Source organism: Danio rerio, chromosome 21 (assembly GCF_049306965.1).
Source record: "Danio rerio strain Tuebingen ecotype United States chromosome 21, GRCz12tu, whole genome shotgun sequence".
Lineage (NCBI taxonomy): Eukaryota > Metazoa > Chordata > Actinopteri > Cypriniformes > Danionidae > Danio > Danio rerio.
In genome coordinates, this window is record NC_133196.1 from 42,947,830 (window position 1) to 42,962,296 (window position 14,467).

At 35.2% G+C, this 14,467-nt stretch overlaps 1 protein-coding gene across 1 annotated transcript; it reads left to right on the forward strand.

The window, feature by feature from the left end:
• The first annotated feature begins 1,860 nt into the window (after positions 1–1,860).
• Positions 1,861–13,466, forward strand: mrm3b (mitochondrial rRNA methyltransferase 3b). The gene is given in 4 exon segments (NM_001163932.1): positions 1,861–2,253; positions 7,346–7,584; positions 7,665–7,832; positions 12,779–13,466. Coding segments are annotated over 4 exon segments (1,350 nt in total). The 5' UTR covers positions 1,861–1,870; the 3' UTR covers positions 13,339–13,466.
• Positions 13,467–14,467: the final 1,001 nt, after the last annotated feature.

Sequence of the window (14,467 nt, forward strand, 5' to 3'; positions counted from 1 at the left end):
TTTTGGGAAAATTAAGTGCAGTTTTAGGCTATTTATTTAATGTATAATTTATTATGTTTACTTTATAATCCTAGTTGTAGTTTGTTTTTGCATTATGTTTGCAGTTCAAACTGACAATGCAAAAAAAAAAAAAAAAAAAGCATGACATGTCATGTGACAGCTGACCTGTTCAGCATCAGTAGATTGCATAAGAGAAGGACTGGATTATCTCATGAACAGCGCTGTTTCAGATTAGACAGTCAGATGGTTTAACAGAGTTTGTAAAAACATTGTCAATCAACCATCAATATTTTAATACCTTTTATTGCTGATTCATTGGTTAGACATTTAAAAAACGTGTTATTGGCTTGTGCTGTGCAGTGCCCTTAAAGTTTTTTTGGTCAGATGTAATGTACGACATTTTGAAAAGCAAACAAACACACATGAATTCAACAAAAACATGCATGTACTTCATTTGATTGTACAGATTACAGCCTTTACTCTCCGTCTCTGGTTTTCATGTTTACAGATACGCATACATATTACACAAATATGCACGATTGCACACACACACAACTGCCCACATCAAATGTCTTTAAAATAATAGATTAAATACAGTAGCTGCATAATTGCTCATAATGCATAAATGATGATGCTTAAAGCAATGCTGAGCTCATTCTTCTACAATGGGCAGCCATATGTGGCTCGTTTGACCACAGACCACTGAGAATAACAAAGATTAAAACATGTAGAAAGTGACATTTTCACACATTTACCGTTATTCTAACATTCAGTCAAGATATAATATGATGTTTAAACATTATGGCTACTCTTAATTATTTTATCTATTTATTAAAACACAAAGACATGAGGAACACTAAGAAACAGGTTAGTAACATGTAATGGATATAGATTCTAAAAAAATGAGAGGGGTTGGAGAATTTTGTATTTGTAATATTACAATTTAAGATGTGCTTAATCAGATGTCACTTTTATCTATTCATACCCACAATGACAGTTATTCATAATTAATTTAATTTTAATCTCTTCTGTGGTTGATTTAATGGTGGTAAAAAATATTTCAAATTTGTTTCGGATCTGTAATGTAATTTGTTTATTTTTTATCATTAGTGGTTGTTCGTTTTGTAATTTTGTGATCTCCCAATAATATCTGCATGCAGCCTTGATGATGCAAGCTGAGACTGCATATCTCAGTGATGCACAGACACATTTATTTGTTAGATTTTCATCAACTAACATATTTTTCTATCAATATGACCCAAATAGTACAAATATTATACTAATTAATACAATGTCTATAATCTATATGATATGCAACAAAACTGATTCCAAGAGATACATTCATTACTTGTGGCATTTCATGTAATTTTAATTACTGAGATTTTGCATTTTACTAACATTTTTTAAGTAATAAATATGAACATACAGTATTTGTGACATGAATAACACATTTCAATCTTTGCTCAATTTATTAGAGTACAGTACAACATTAGAGTGAGCTTAGAATACAATATCTATAGCTTATTAAGAGGACAGTTCACTCAAAAATAAAAATTCTGTCATGGTTTATTGACTCTTCCTTTGTTCCTAAAAACCTGTAACCATAGACTTGCACAGGAAAAAACAACAATGGAAGTCAAAGGTTACAGGGGTTAAAGACTTTCAGCTTTCTTCAAAAGAAACTCATAAATGTTTTTAACAATTGAGGGTGTGTAATATGTGTTAGTTATAACATGTAACTTAAATATGAGCTTAGAAATCGAATTGAATTTACATTCATGATGTAAACACAAAACTGTCCAGCATTCCGACGTGAAAACAATTTTGACACGTGCCTTCGTCATAACATCCGGGAAGTTCAGTTGTCAAGATGGCGACGCGCATCGCAAGCATGAGATTTCGGTGTGCACTGTTTCAATCAGCTTTGACATTGGGACGTAATGAAGTAAATATCAAAAGATATGTGCGTAGACGAAGAGCTGTATCTGGAGTAATATCAGTAATTGAGCCGACAGAAATATCGGAAGGAGTCATCAGTCAAACAAGTGAACGTTCATCACAACACAACAATGATATCACCAGAAACACCGACAAATCGAGCATTGAAAACCCCGTTAGCCCAAACAACTCACAGCCTGTTCAGTTCTCACACATAACCCTGGAGAAGGTGATCAATTTAACATCGAGGACCCGTTTTGGAGAAGTTGATGGTTTACTGTATGAGAAATTACATCCTGGTGACAAGAGTTTGGCGTGAGTAATATAAACACGTCTTCACTGACAGTTGTTGACTAACGTTACTAACATAATTTGTTTGAGGACTAGTATCATCATGCTACTTGGACCTAATTTTATATACTAGTACGGTATATCTTTCATTCTATAAACACTAGTAGGTTTTGTAAGATTAGTATGCATTCAGTAGGAAGTTAGTGTCTTTATATTTACTACAGTACATCATAAATATGGCAATGTGTTCATCTGCAATGTCAACTAGTGAAATGTATAATTTCCATGTGTTTTAAGGCCTGTGGTTGTATGGGCATATCAAGAGAGTTTAAAGCATTCAGGCAGACAAGAAAGTGTATCGTCTGTAACTTTAATAAATATTTTATTGAATTAATTATTATTGGTTCATTCCACAGTGGTAACCCTAGATAAAACAGGAACTAAGCCGAAATATAGTGAGTGAATTATTTCTGCAATGAAGGCTATGCAGTGCTATATTACAAATGATTATTCAATTTCTGTACCTGATTTCTTACCAAATAGAGATATTAAACCCATCTGCTGAAATTGTATTCATATCGCAATTAGGCATGGGCCGGTATAAGATTCTGACAGTATGATTACCTTGGATGTAAATATCATGGTATTGAGATTACTGCTCTAAAATAATATTCCTTTTAAATGTGTGGGTTAAAAACTAAAACTTTTACCCTTTTGTACACAATATATTTTCATTTGGTAAACATTAAAAATAATATGGAGCAGTAAACATGTCACGCTAAATAATTCAAATGAGTCATTGACTTCTGCTTTCTTTATTTGTTTCAAAAACGCAGATTTTATTACAATTTGAAACTGCATCTTTAGAGATCTTTTCTGCTGGAGATATTGCTGTCTTAAAATAAAAAAAAAGAAGTAAATCTTACACATACCTTAGGAACGGTATTACAGAAAATTTTGGCAGTTTTAAAACTTTCATTTTTCCAAACTGCAGTATACCTTGAACGCGGTTATCGTCCCATGCCTAATCGCAATAGATATAACTCAAAAACAATGTCAGATTTTCCAGTATTGTGCAGCCCCATACAGGGGCGCCTGCAGGATTTGTTCCAAGGTACGCACAAAGCCAGGACCGCCTACTCCCTTCCGCCAATCATGTCGAGAAACACGGATTGTTTCCTTTTTAATTTTTATATTTCACTGAAATCTAAATAAAAGCACATCAGCACCAAGGGGAAAAAATCAGACGCTCAAGGCGTTCTGTTTAAAATTATGACATATTAAAATATTTGCAAATCTATGACAAAAGATTGTGATATAATACATTTAGTGAAGCATTAATTAAATCCTTACTTTCCACTGACCGAAAATCTTCCACCCACACAGTTGAATAGTGGACGGGCTCAAACAAAAATATAATTTGTATATTTTTCTTGGAAAAAATATATTTTTAAAACTAATTTCGTATATCGTTTGTGTCTTTGTTTAAATATTTTTCTTGGTCAGTTATCTTCTAGATAAAATAGAAGAACAAATAACATTTGAGGTGAAGTGCTTCAAAACCCGCAATGTGCTTGAACAATGCCGAACCACGAACTGAATTGTCAAATAAATCTAGCCTAAATAAAATTAAAGTGAAATATTCAGTTTCAGAGAAGCCTATATTAAACGGTTTTCCATGTTGCACCGAATCATTTGAAAAAGCAGGACAGTCGTTTACAAGTTCGCATGGGCTATATTTGCAACAGCACTGAACATGTTTCTACATTACCTCAATGGAACAAACTCGCTTAAAGGATGAAACCGCTCTGGTCTCCAAAACTGGTTGTGAGAATGGAGATTTCTGCTTATTTATGATAAAGTTGTTTAAAACACCTTGAATGCTAGCCATTTCATGCGAGGAGGCCGTGCAGCAGCTGGATCTAATCTGTCTGATAAAAGAGACAGTTTCCCCAGCTCAGGTGCTGATGATGAGACTGCGGTCTCCACCCCATGTAGGGGATCAGTATTTGTCTCATTAGTTTTAGGCCTTTTGTCAAATGTCTTAGTTAAGTTTTCTGTTTTAAAGAGTGTTTACCCATTTTGAACGCTGTTTTAAACAATAGCTATCTGAATGGTAATTTTTAGGTGTAAAAAAAACCCCCAGCAAAACTAAAGCCAATAGATTTCTTTACCCATCTCCCACCATGCAAGTACATACACACTTTAAAACACACAAACGCACACCTTTATTTGTTGTCATTCTTTTTTTGCTTTGTCAATATATAATAGTGTATACTATTATCAATTTAAATTATGTAATAAATAAATAAATAAATAAATTCAATTCAGCTTTATTTGTATAGCGCTTTTACAATTTAGATTGTGTCAAAGCAGGTTCACATAAATGGTCATAGTAACTGGATCAGGGTAGTTCAGTTTTTAGTGTTTAAGTTCAGTTCAGATTAGCTCAGTTCAGTGTGGTTTGAAATCATTACTGAGAGTCCAGTTCGGCACGACCATTTTAATTTCTTCGCTGGCCAAAAGTCTTGTGCAGAGCTGCAGTCTCAGCAGTGGAGGCTTTAAGCTGGCCTCAGCGAAGACTCATCTGTCCCTGGAGCGTCACTGGAATCAGTCTCATGCTCCACTCCCCTATGACCAACAGTGCAGCAGCAGCTCAGGATACGGCCTGGATACGGATATGGACACCTTGGGATCATCTTGTAAATAAGCAGTATTAAATCGCGCCCTCTCATGGTATGCACAGTGCATACAGCCGTGCGGCTGCAGGCGCCACTGGCCCTATACTAAACTACTGGAATTCATCTGTTTTGGTTATTCTATTCACCTTATTCTCTGCCGACGAGTGGGCGCTGCCATTTGACTCTTTTTGGCTCGAGACTTCCGGTCTCATTCACTTCCATTCATTTTTTGACGTTAAAAACTGCCCGTTACGCTGCTTGATGTTGCAATTTGATATTTTTTTATTATATTATTCTACTTGGTCTGTATAGTCATGCAAACATTTGTTTGTAGAGCAGGCAGTTCATTGACCATTTTCTGCCGTTTATTATTCCTAGTCATCTCTACCATAGGCACCTGAATCGGAAGTTCTAAGACAATCGTGATAACAGGCGCACTTCCGCATTCTAGAATAAGGTAAATAGTTGCTGGGTATTACAACTAAATATCCTAAACAAATTACCCATTGCTGAACTAAGTATTCAACCACTATAAGGTATATTATTCTACAAAATACACCACAGTTTACTGTATTAAAGCAAAAGTATTCAACAGCAGTGCATAGTTCACTATAGATGATATACTGTAATGTAGTATTTAACAAAGTGTTGTAAATAAATACTGTATTATATACAGTATAGTACAGCTATTAGTAGCCAATAAAGATGTACTAGCACTTAATGGAATAATTGTCCAATTTGGTAAGCATAAGTTCTCTACTCCTAATTAAAACCAATTCATGACTTTTGTAAGAATATTTTTACTCTAAAACATATTTTATATTTTAAACTTATATTAGAGAACTTTTTTTATGCTTTCAAGGACTATATTGAAAAATCTTATATGACCTTATATGTAGTTATCTGGATGTTATTAGTATGATGTATGGTTTTAGAGCTCGTCATAGCAGAGTCCGCTCTATTGAGGGTTTCAAACGATATTTTGTTGGAGGTTGATTCAGGTAGCCCTGTTGTTCTTGTACTGTTGGAACTCACTGCTGCTTTTGATACAGTGGATCATGACATTCTCACTGATCGTCTTAGAGAACACGCTGGCATCCAGGGTCTGGCCTTAGATTGGTTCGGCTCATATCTGAAGGATAGAACTATATCAGTCAGTGTGGGCAACTCCTCTTCATCTGTCATGCAATTAATGTGTGGGGTTCCGCAAGGCTCAATACTGGGTCCTGTTTTGTTCTCCCTTTACTTACTTGCGTTAGGAAATTTTTTTTGAAAAGCATGGCATAAATTACCATCTATATGCTGATGACTCTCAAATCTACTTCCCTATAAAATCTAGGGATCACTCCTCCTTTCAGGCTTTGCTTAATTGTTTGGCTGATGTGAAGTGTTGGTTGGCAAATAACTTTCTCCAACTTCATGAAGACAAGTGCGAATTCATTGTTTTTGGTCAAAAAGGTTCAGATTCTGATGGCAATCTGTCATTGCTTCCTGGGAAAAGCATTTCTTGGTAAAGAGTCTTGGTGTCATCTTTGACTCTGAGCTAAAATTTGATCGGCAAATGAATGCCGTTGTCAAAAATAGTTTTTTCTATTTTAGATATATTGCCAAGTTTAAGTCTATCCTCTCTTTCAGTGATTTGGAGAAAGTTGTTCATGCTTTTATTTCTTCTCATCTGGACTATTGCAACGCATTTTATCTGGGTGTGAGGCAGGCCTCTCTCTCGCGACTGCAGCTAGTCCAGAACGCAGCTGCCAGGCTTTTAACGGGCACAAAAAAAACGAGAACACATTACACATGTGCTTGTTTCTCTACACTGGTTGCCAATCCAGTTTAGAATTCAGTACAAAGTTCTGTTGTATGTTTATAAATCCCTCCATGGCCTGGCCCCTGAGTATATTTCTGAGCTAATTATTATGCACCAACCTGTGAGATCTCTTCGCTCTAAGGATCGTCTCTATTTGCAAGTTCCTAGATCGCGCTTAAATTGTCGAGGTGAGAGCTTTCTCGGTTGCAGCGCCAAGACTCTGGAACGATCTCCCACTCTCTTTAAGAACAGCTCAAACTTTTGATTCTTTTTAGAGGTCACTGAAAACACACTTGTTTTCTTTAGCTTTTAATCATGTGATGGTTTTGGTTTTATGTATATTTTACATGCGTTTTATGTACAGCACTTTGGTAATCATTGTGATTTGTGAAAGTGCTATAGAAATAAAGTGAGTTGAGTTGAGTTGATGCTTTATTACGAAACTGTTATGTTTGTTGATGATGAATTGACTATTTATTATCAATGTTTTCATGATTACGAACAATGCTGTTGATATGGCTAAATAAGTAAAAAAAATAAATGTAAATATTATTTAAATATTTAAATCCGTAAGTATTGCTTTTATTTACAATAAATGATGTTGTTTTTATTTCCATTTTATCTGCAGGAAGTTGGCCCGAATAGCAGGATCTAAGAAGCTACGTGAGCATCAGGTTGTTCTGGAAGGAAAGCATCTCGTATGCAGTGCTCTGGATGCTGGAGCTGAGGCTCAAACGCTTTATTTCAGTTCAGTGGATGCGCTGAGAGAGCTTCCCCTGGATAAACTCAGACAAACCAATGTGGTGAAAGTCAAGATGGAAGATGCTCAAGTCTGGTCTGAACTTGACACCTCACAGGAAATAATTGGTAAGAAGATAAAATGGCATTATTTAATTTAATTGTCCCGGACTGCAGCACCTTAATTTGAGTGTCTCTAATAATTGCAGCGATATTCAAACGGCCTGAGGCGTCTCGATTAACATTCTCAGAAGAGAAGTATGGCAGGGCTGTGCCTCTGACACTGATCTGTGACACTGTTAGGGATCCTGGAAACCTGGGCTCAGTGTTACGCTCCGCCGCCGCTGCAGGCTGTCATAGTGTTCTGCTGACCAAAGGTAAACAACTCGCTTCTTTCTGCTCTACCTAATTATTAAATTCAAATAAATTTTTATTATTATTAAAAGACTAGACTTAAATGACTTTGTTTCCTTTAACAGTTAACAGTTGTTTTTTGGGACAACTTAATTGTTTTATGTTCAATCCACTTAAATTAAATTAAACTAATAATTTAATTTAATTCTTTCATGTTGTCTCAACACAAATTGATTGTATTTAACCCAGGACTTTTTACAGTGTAGCAGATAACAATATATAAACACACCAATGTTATTAAAGTCAGTAATTAAATTATAATAGGGAAACGCAAAAAAAAAAAAGATAAAACGCTCAACAATGATTCATTTTTAGAGATGCTGTAATGTAATGATGTTGTAATGTATTTTTTCGATTTGTTATGGTTTTGAATTATTGAATTTGTTCGTAATTAATAATTATTCAGACTCATTAAAAATCGTTATCATCAAATCCACTGTAGGGCTGCCCTTTAGGAAAGCATATTATTAGGGAATGGGAATTTAGTTTGACCCATAATAATAATAATAAATCTTGTCCACTGTTCAAATGTTCTACTTTTTGTCTCGTTCTGGATGAAAAGATCCACTGAACATCTTATAACATATTTTAACACATTTTTATCGACCGTTTTGGTCGCATATGCGCTCAAAATTTTATCTATGCGACCTCAAAATCTATTTGGGAGCATTCGTGCGAATGCTTGAAATTGTTGTGTGCGACCAGTTTTTACTGCAAAATGTTCACCACATACGCTGATTTGGGAGGCATTTACGCAGAATGCATTTCTGCATTTGAAACGCTAAATTCAGTGCTCAGGAATGGTTTAAAACAGTTGTCAAGCCAACTTGCTGCAGTAAACAAAGCCAAGTCTGTAATGTTTGTCCCGCCTTCGCGCTCTTCTTATTGGTCCACTGCTCTAGCACTGAAATTTCAGCTGTCAATCACTCAGTCAATGCCTTCTGGCTTGTGATGACAGAGAGAGCTACTACCGCGAAAAACTGTAAAGCGCTGAAGATAATGAAGATAACACTGACAGATTTAGTTTTAGAAACCATGACATCTAAAGTTACAAATAATGAAACATCTTAGTAGTGATCACGTGCTGAATGTTAATCCACCATCTACACTTTTCCAAGTGTGGATAAAAGACTTCCGTTGGCTTCAAGTCCGCTATGAAAAGTCTGTGGGATGGAATTTTCAGGTAACTGTTTGCCACATCTAGCACGAGAGCAATGTGCAATGGCAGCTGTGTGTAAAATGTAACACTTGTACTCCATCGCAAATAGGCTTACACTGAGTAAACTAATATTGCTACTCATGAAGACCGGTATGGCTATTAACATGACGTATGCATATAATAAGGTACAGTATATGTCAAAAGCACCAGTGAGAACAGCACAGTTATACCGATAACAGATTCATTCATGTCAAGCAGTGCGTGCAGGGCCGGTGAGCGCTCCGTATATCTTTTGGTCACTCAGTTATGTTATAAAATGTGTTTTCTTGTGATAACGGGATTTCGATGAGACGTTTTCCTCATGCATGCATATATATATATATATTTTTTTTTTTTTTGCTTGTTAGTTTGATTAGTGTTGATTTCAAATGCAATAAATCTGTATAAACTTGTAATAACGGTGGTTATAATTGGTGGGTGCACCTACATTTTTTAGGTTAGGAGCACCGGTGCTACCAAGCAAAGAGGTTAATTTCGAGCCCTGAGAAAGGTATAATAAATAATCTGATGGGTGTTTTGAGCTGAAACTTCACAGACACATTATGGAGACACGAAAGAGTCATTTAAAATCGTGAAACGGGTTAAATAGGTGCCCTTTAAACAGGATTTTCATGCTTCTTGAAAGTACTTAAAAGTACTTGAATTTCAGACATATGGATTCAAGGACTGGAAAAACAAACACAGGTCTTTGAATGTGCTTGAAATTGAAATTAAATTTGTTTACGGTTTTATTTCAATAATTGTACTCTATTGTCAAAACAGACAAATTAAACATCTAAAATTTTAATCTTGTACAATAACACTGTCACTTCCCAGTGGTGGGTTGTGGCAGGAAGGGCATGCGCTGTGTAAAACATATGCTGGATAAGTTGGCGGTGTATTCCGCCGTGGCGACCCCAGATTAACAAAGGGACTAAGCCGAAAAGAAAATGATTGAATGAATAACACTGACAAATAATGCACATTTTTATCAATATTCCAGAAACCCCAAATGAATATCACCAGTATTGCATACAGCTAATTTTATTAAAATTCTTTGAATAATTTTCACATTTTGATGTAAATTTTAAGTGTAACTAAAACAGTACAGTCAGGACTTTCATGAGGCTACATATGTTGAGGTATGAATTACAAAGGTGTGTGATATTGATATAGTTAATGGTGCTTTAAAAGGTCTTTGAAAGTCATTAAGTCTACTGTTTGTGAAAGAGTGGGAACCCTGTTTAAAGCTTGAGTCTTCTGTACTTACATTATGTATATTATCTGATTCAATTCATCATGCTAAGCTGAGATTGTTACACTGCCAGAAGTCTTCTGAATGGATCAAAACTGGTTCAAGTCAAACATCTTCTAGGAGACTTCTTCCAATAAAGATGGAGATATTTCTTTAAGAAATATAATCATAAATGTTTGATGAGCTGGCTAATGATGGAAATGATTGACGATTAAAAATGATTGGTTAAAGTATTATTTTTTTTATACTTACAGCTAAATTAGTCATTAAAATACTGTTTTATACAACAAATATAAATGCAGACACTTTAAAAATGTCAAGTAGTCACACATAATCACATACAGTACGTCTTTACACACATACTGTAGAGCAGGGGTTCTCAACTGGTTTGGCCATGGGACCCACATTTTAACATGGTCATCATGCCGCGACACGAATTTTTAGGAACTATAATATAATTTTAGGAATTATAATTCATTTGTATTTATTTGTTAACATACAAGTAGTGACCGATAAATCAAAATGTATCAAATTATAGTAATATTACAGAGTAAAAACGTCATCTGCTATTCAGCTATTGGAGTCGTCTTTGAAAATAGTCCAGATGTTTGTCCTTGCAACTGGGATGTTTGGTTTCTAAATATCGTTTCAATTTAGAAGGTTTCATGCTCTCTTGTGAGAGCACCTCACTACATATGACACACTGAGGCTTTAAGCCTTTTTTGTCATTAATATATGTAAATCCATACTTTACATATTCGAGGTCGTACTTGCGCTTCTACATATTTGTTGCTATAATTAAATGAAATTTCACATGTCAAACTGTACGGTTGTCGCACGTGCATTTCAAAATAAAAGTCCGATATAAGCAAAATGAGTTAAAAATGTAACTTTTGTTGTTTTGTTTTTTTTTGATCACACACTCCGCGACCCATTGAAAATGTTCCCGTGGGTCGCGACCCACCAGTTAGGAAACACCTGTTAGGAAACACTGCTGTACAGGGTTTATGAAAAACCTAGAAACGTCATGGAATTTTGAAATGGCGTTTTCCAGGCCTGAAAAGATTTGGAAAATCTGAAAAACCCACAAAGTTTTGAAAATGTCATGAAAACTTGTTGAACAAATCATCACCTTGGCAGGGCCGGAGTGGGACTCCTTTTCAGCCCTGGAGTTTCAAGCCTCAGACCGGCCCACCTTCACGACTGACTATATTAAAATAATGTCATTTCGAATTCAGTTTCTAATTACAGGATCACGTATTTTTCAAGAAAACAGCTGCTTTATAAGTTGAAATGTTCAACAACCCCAATAGTATTATATGTCTTAACAATAAAAATGAAAAAAAATAAATAAATAAATACAATTAGATAGGTAAGGATCGAACTCTGGTCTTGCAGTGTGGTAACGCAACGTGCTGACCACTGAACCACAATATAGACATATTGTTAGAAATATGTCTATTGACGAGTTAATGTTTTTCTCCCCTTTCTAGATTTCTGATCAATTTATGTCAGATTTATTAATGTAGTGAATCATCTGATTTTCATTGAGCAGGTGTAATATTCATTAATATTAATTATTCGAATTCTTATATTCACTAAGGTGGAGCTGTTGGGGTCGAATAATAGTTACGTTATCATTAACCTGCAGGCTGTATTTTGCTCACGGGGCTGCGAGAAAATAAATAAAAAGTGCGGAGCTGCGGCAAAATAATGAATAAAAAGATTGAGACTATGATCAAATAAAAAAAATAAATAAAAAAAAAGTGCGACTGCTGAGAGTGCAAGCTGCAAGGGACACCGGCCCTCACGGCCAAAAAAACGGACCGGCCCACCGGGAATTCTCCCGGTCCTCCCGATTAGCCAATCCGGGTCTGCACCTTGGAATTATAAGGTTCTATCTGTATTCTGAATAATTTTGAGATAATGAGATTTAATGTTTTTTGCATTCCATGGTAAACAGTATGTGCATAAGATCTGAACAACTTATAAAAAAACATCCCTTAATGTAAATAAGTTGTCAAATAACTCAATTTTGACAAAAATGTCAAATAGAACCTTACAATTCTAAGGTGACGAAATATCTGTATACTTAAACTTTAAACATGGGCTAGTTGTCTTTACTTTTTTCTGTTTATGGCCAAACACATGCTCTCACATTATTAGTGCTGTGTGAGCATTATCTAAATACATTTTATATAGACATTTTATATAACATTTGTTTACACTAATTAGATTCTTGCATGTTTTATGATCTGCTATAATAACTTTAAACGTGCAGTGTTTTTTAAAAATAATTTATTACGTACACGCAAACATTACATGAAACATTGGGTCATTTACTTGAAAGTCCTGGAAAAGTCATTGAATTTTAGTAGTAAAACGTGTATGAACCCTGACTGCATGAAATGCATATATACATGCATTTTATGGGCTGTTTTATGTGCTTCTCGCAGGATGTGTAGATATTTGGGAGCTTAAAGTCCTCCGGGCAGCCATGGGGGCTCATTTCCGTCTCCCTATAATCCCAAACCTGACATGGACGGACATTTCGAATCACCTGCCCAAAACATCAACCGTTCATGTAGCCGACAACCACAGCACAACCATGGCCAAACATAACGATAACACGACACCTCAAAAACACAGAAGGCCATCAGATTACGGCTGGGTGAAAGGCCACCAGTACCAAAGCAAAGCACATGATGATGATGATGATGATGATGATGCCAATGATTTGTGTAGTTTGGAAGATTATTGTGATAAAAATAGTAAATCCCTGGAGACGCAGCTTTATTACACAGACTGGGTTGCTGGGCACACGAGCCTCATCATTGGTGGAGAAACGCACGGCCTGAGTCGGGAGGCTTTGCAATTGGCTGAGAGGACTAGCGGGCGGAGACTGTTGATCCCGATGGTTGACGGTGTGGACAGTCTGAACTCTGCCATTGCTGCTGGTGTTCTGCTCTTTGAGGGAAGGAAGCAGCTGCTGTCTCTGGAGAAGATCAGAGTTTAACCACAGTAAAAAAAACATGTCAGTGATATCAAATCCTCTTACATGATCATTATATAATATGTTTGCATCTATTTAGTATGATGTTATGTTTAAATGTTTATATGCAAAATAAAGATGTTTTTGGTTAAGAATTCTTTTAGTTTTTTAACAAATATCAAATGGAAAAAACATTTCTGATTTATTAGTAATTAAATAGGAATATAAAAACTATTAAGCACGGTGGTGCAGTGAGAAGCACAATCACCTTACAGCAAGAAGGTCGCTGGTTCGAGCCCCGGCTGGTTCAGTTGGCATTTCAGTGTGGAGTTTGCATGTTCTCCCCATGTTCGCATGGGAGTTCAAAGACATGCGCTATAGGTGAATTGGGTAAGCTAAATTCTCCGTATCTATGTGTGTGAATGTTTCACAGTGATAGGTTGCAGCTGGAAGGGCATCCGCTGCAAAAAACATATGCTGGATGGGTTGGCGGTTCATTCCGCTGTGGCGACCCTAGATTAATAAAGGGACTTGCCAAAAAGAAAATTAATGAATGAAAAAGTATTAATATAGTATTAATACAAATAATTGTATTATTTTTAAATTGGATAAACTACATACTATTAAAATGTGCCATTTCTAGTTATACATTGTTCTAGTTTTTAAATTATTTTATAAATAATTGCTTATAAATAAACGTTGTTATATTGTTAAATTGTTTTATTACTTTATTATAGTGTTCTAGTTTGTAAATATATATATATATATATATATATATATATATATATATATATATATATATATATATATATATATATATATATATATATATATATATATATATATATATATACAGTTTAAGTCAGAATTATTAGCCCCCCTGAATTATTAGCACCCCTGAATTGTTAGCACCCCTGTTTATTTTTTCCCCAATTTCTGTTTAATGAAGGGAAGATTGTTTCAGCACATTTCTAAGCATAATAGTTTTAATAACTCATTTCTAGTAACTGATTTATTTTATCTTTGCCATGATGACAGTAAATAATATTTGACTTGATGTTTTTCAAGACACTTCTATACAGCTTAAATTGACATTTAAAGGCTTAGCTAGGTTAACTAGGCAGGTTAGGGTAATAAGGCAAGTTATTGTATA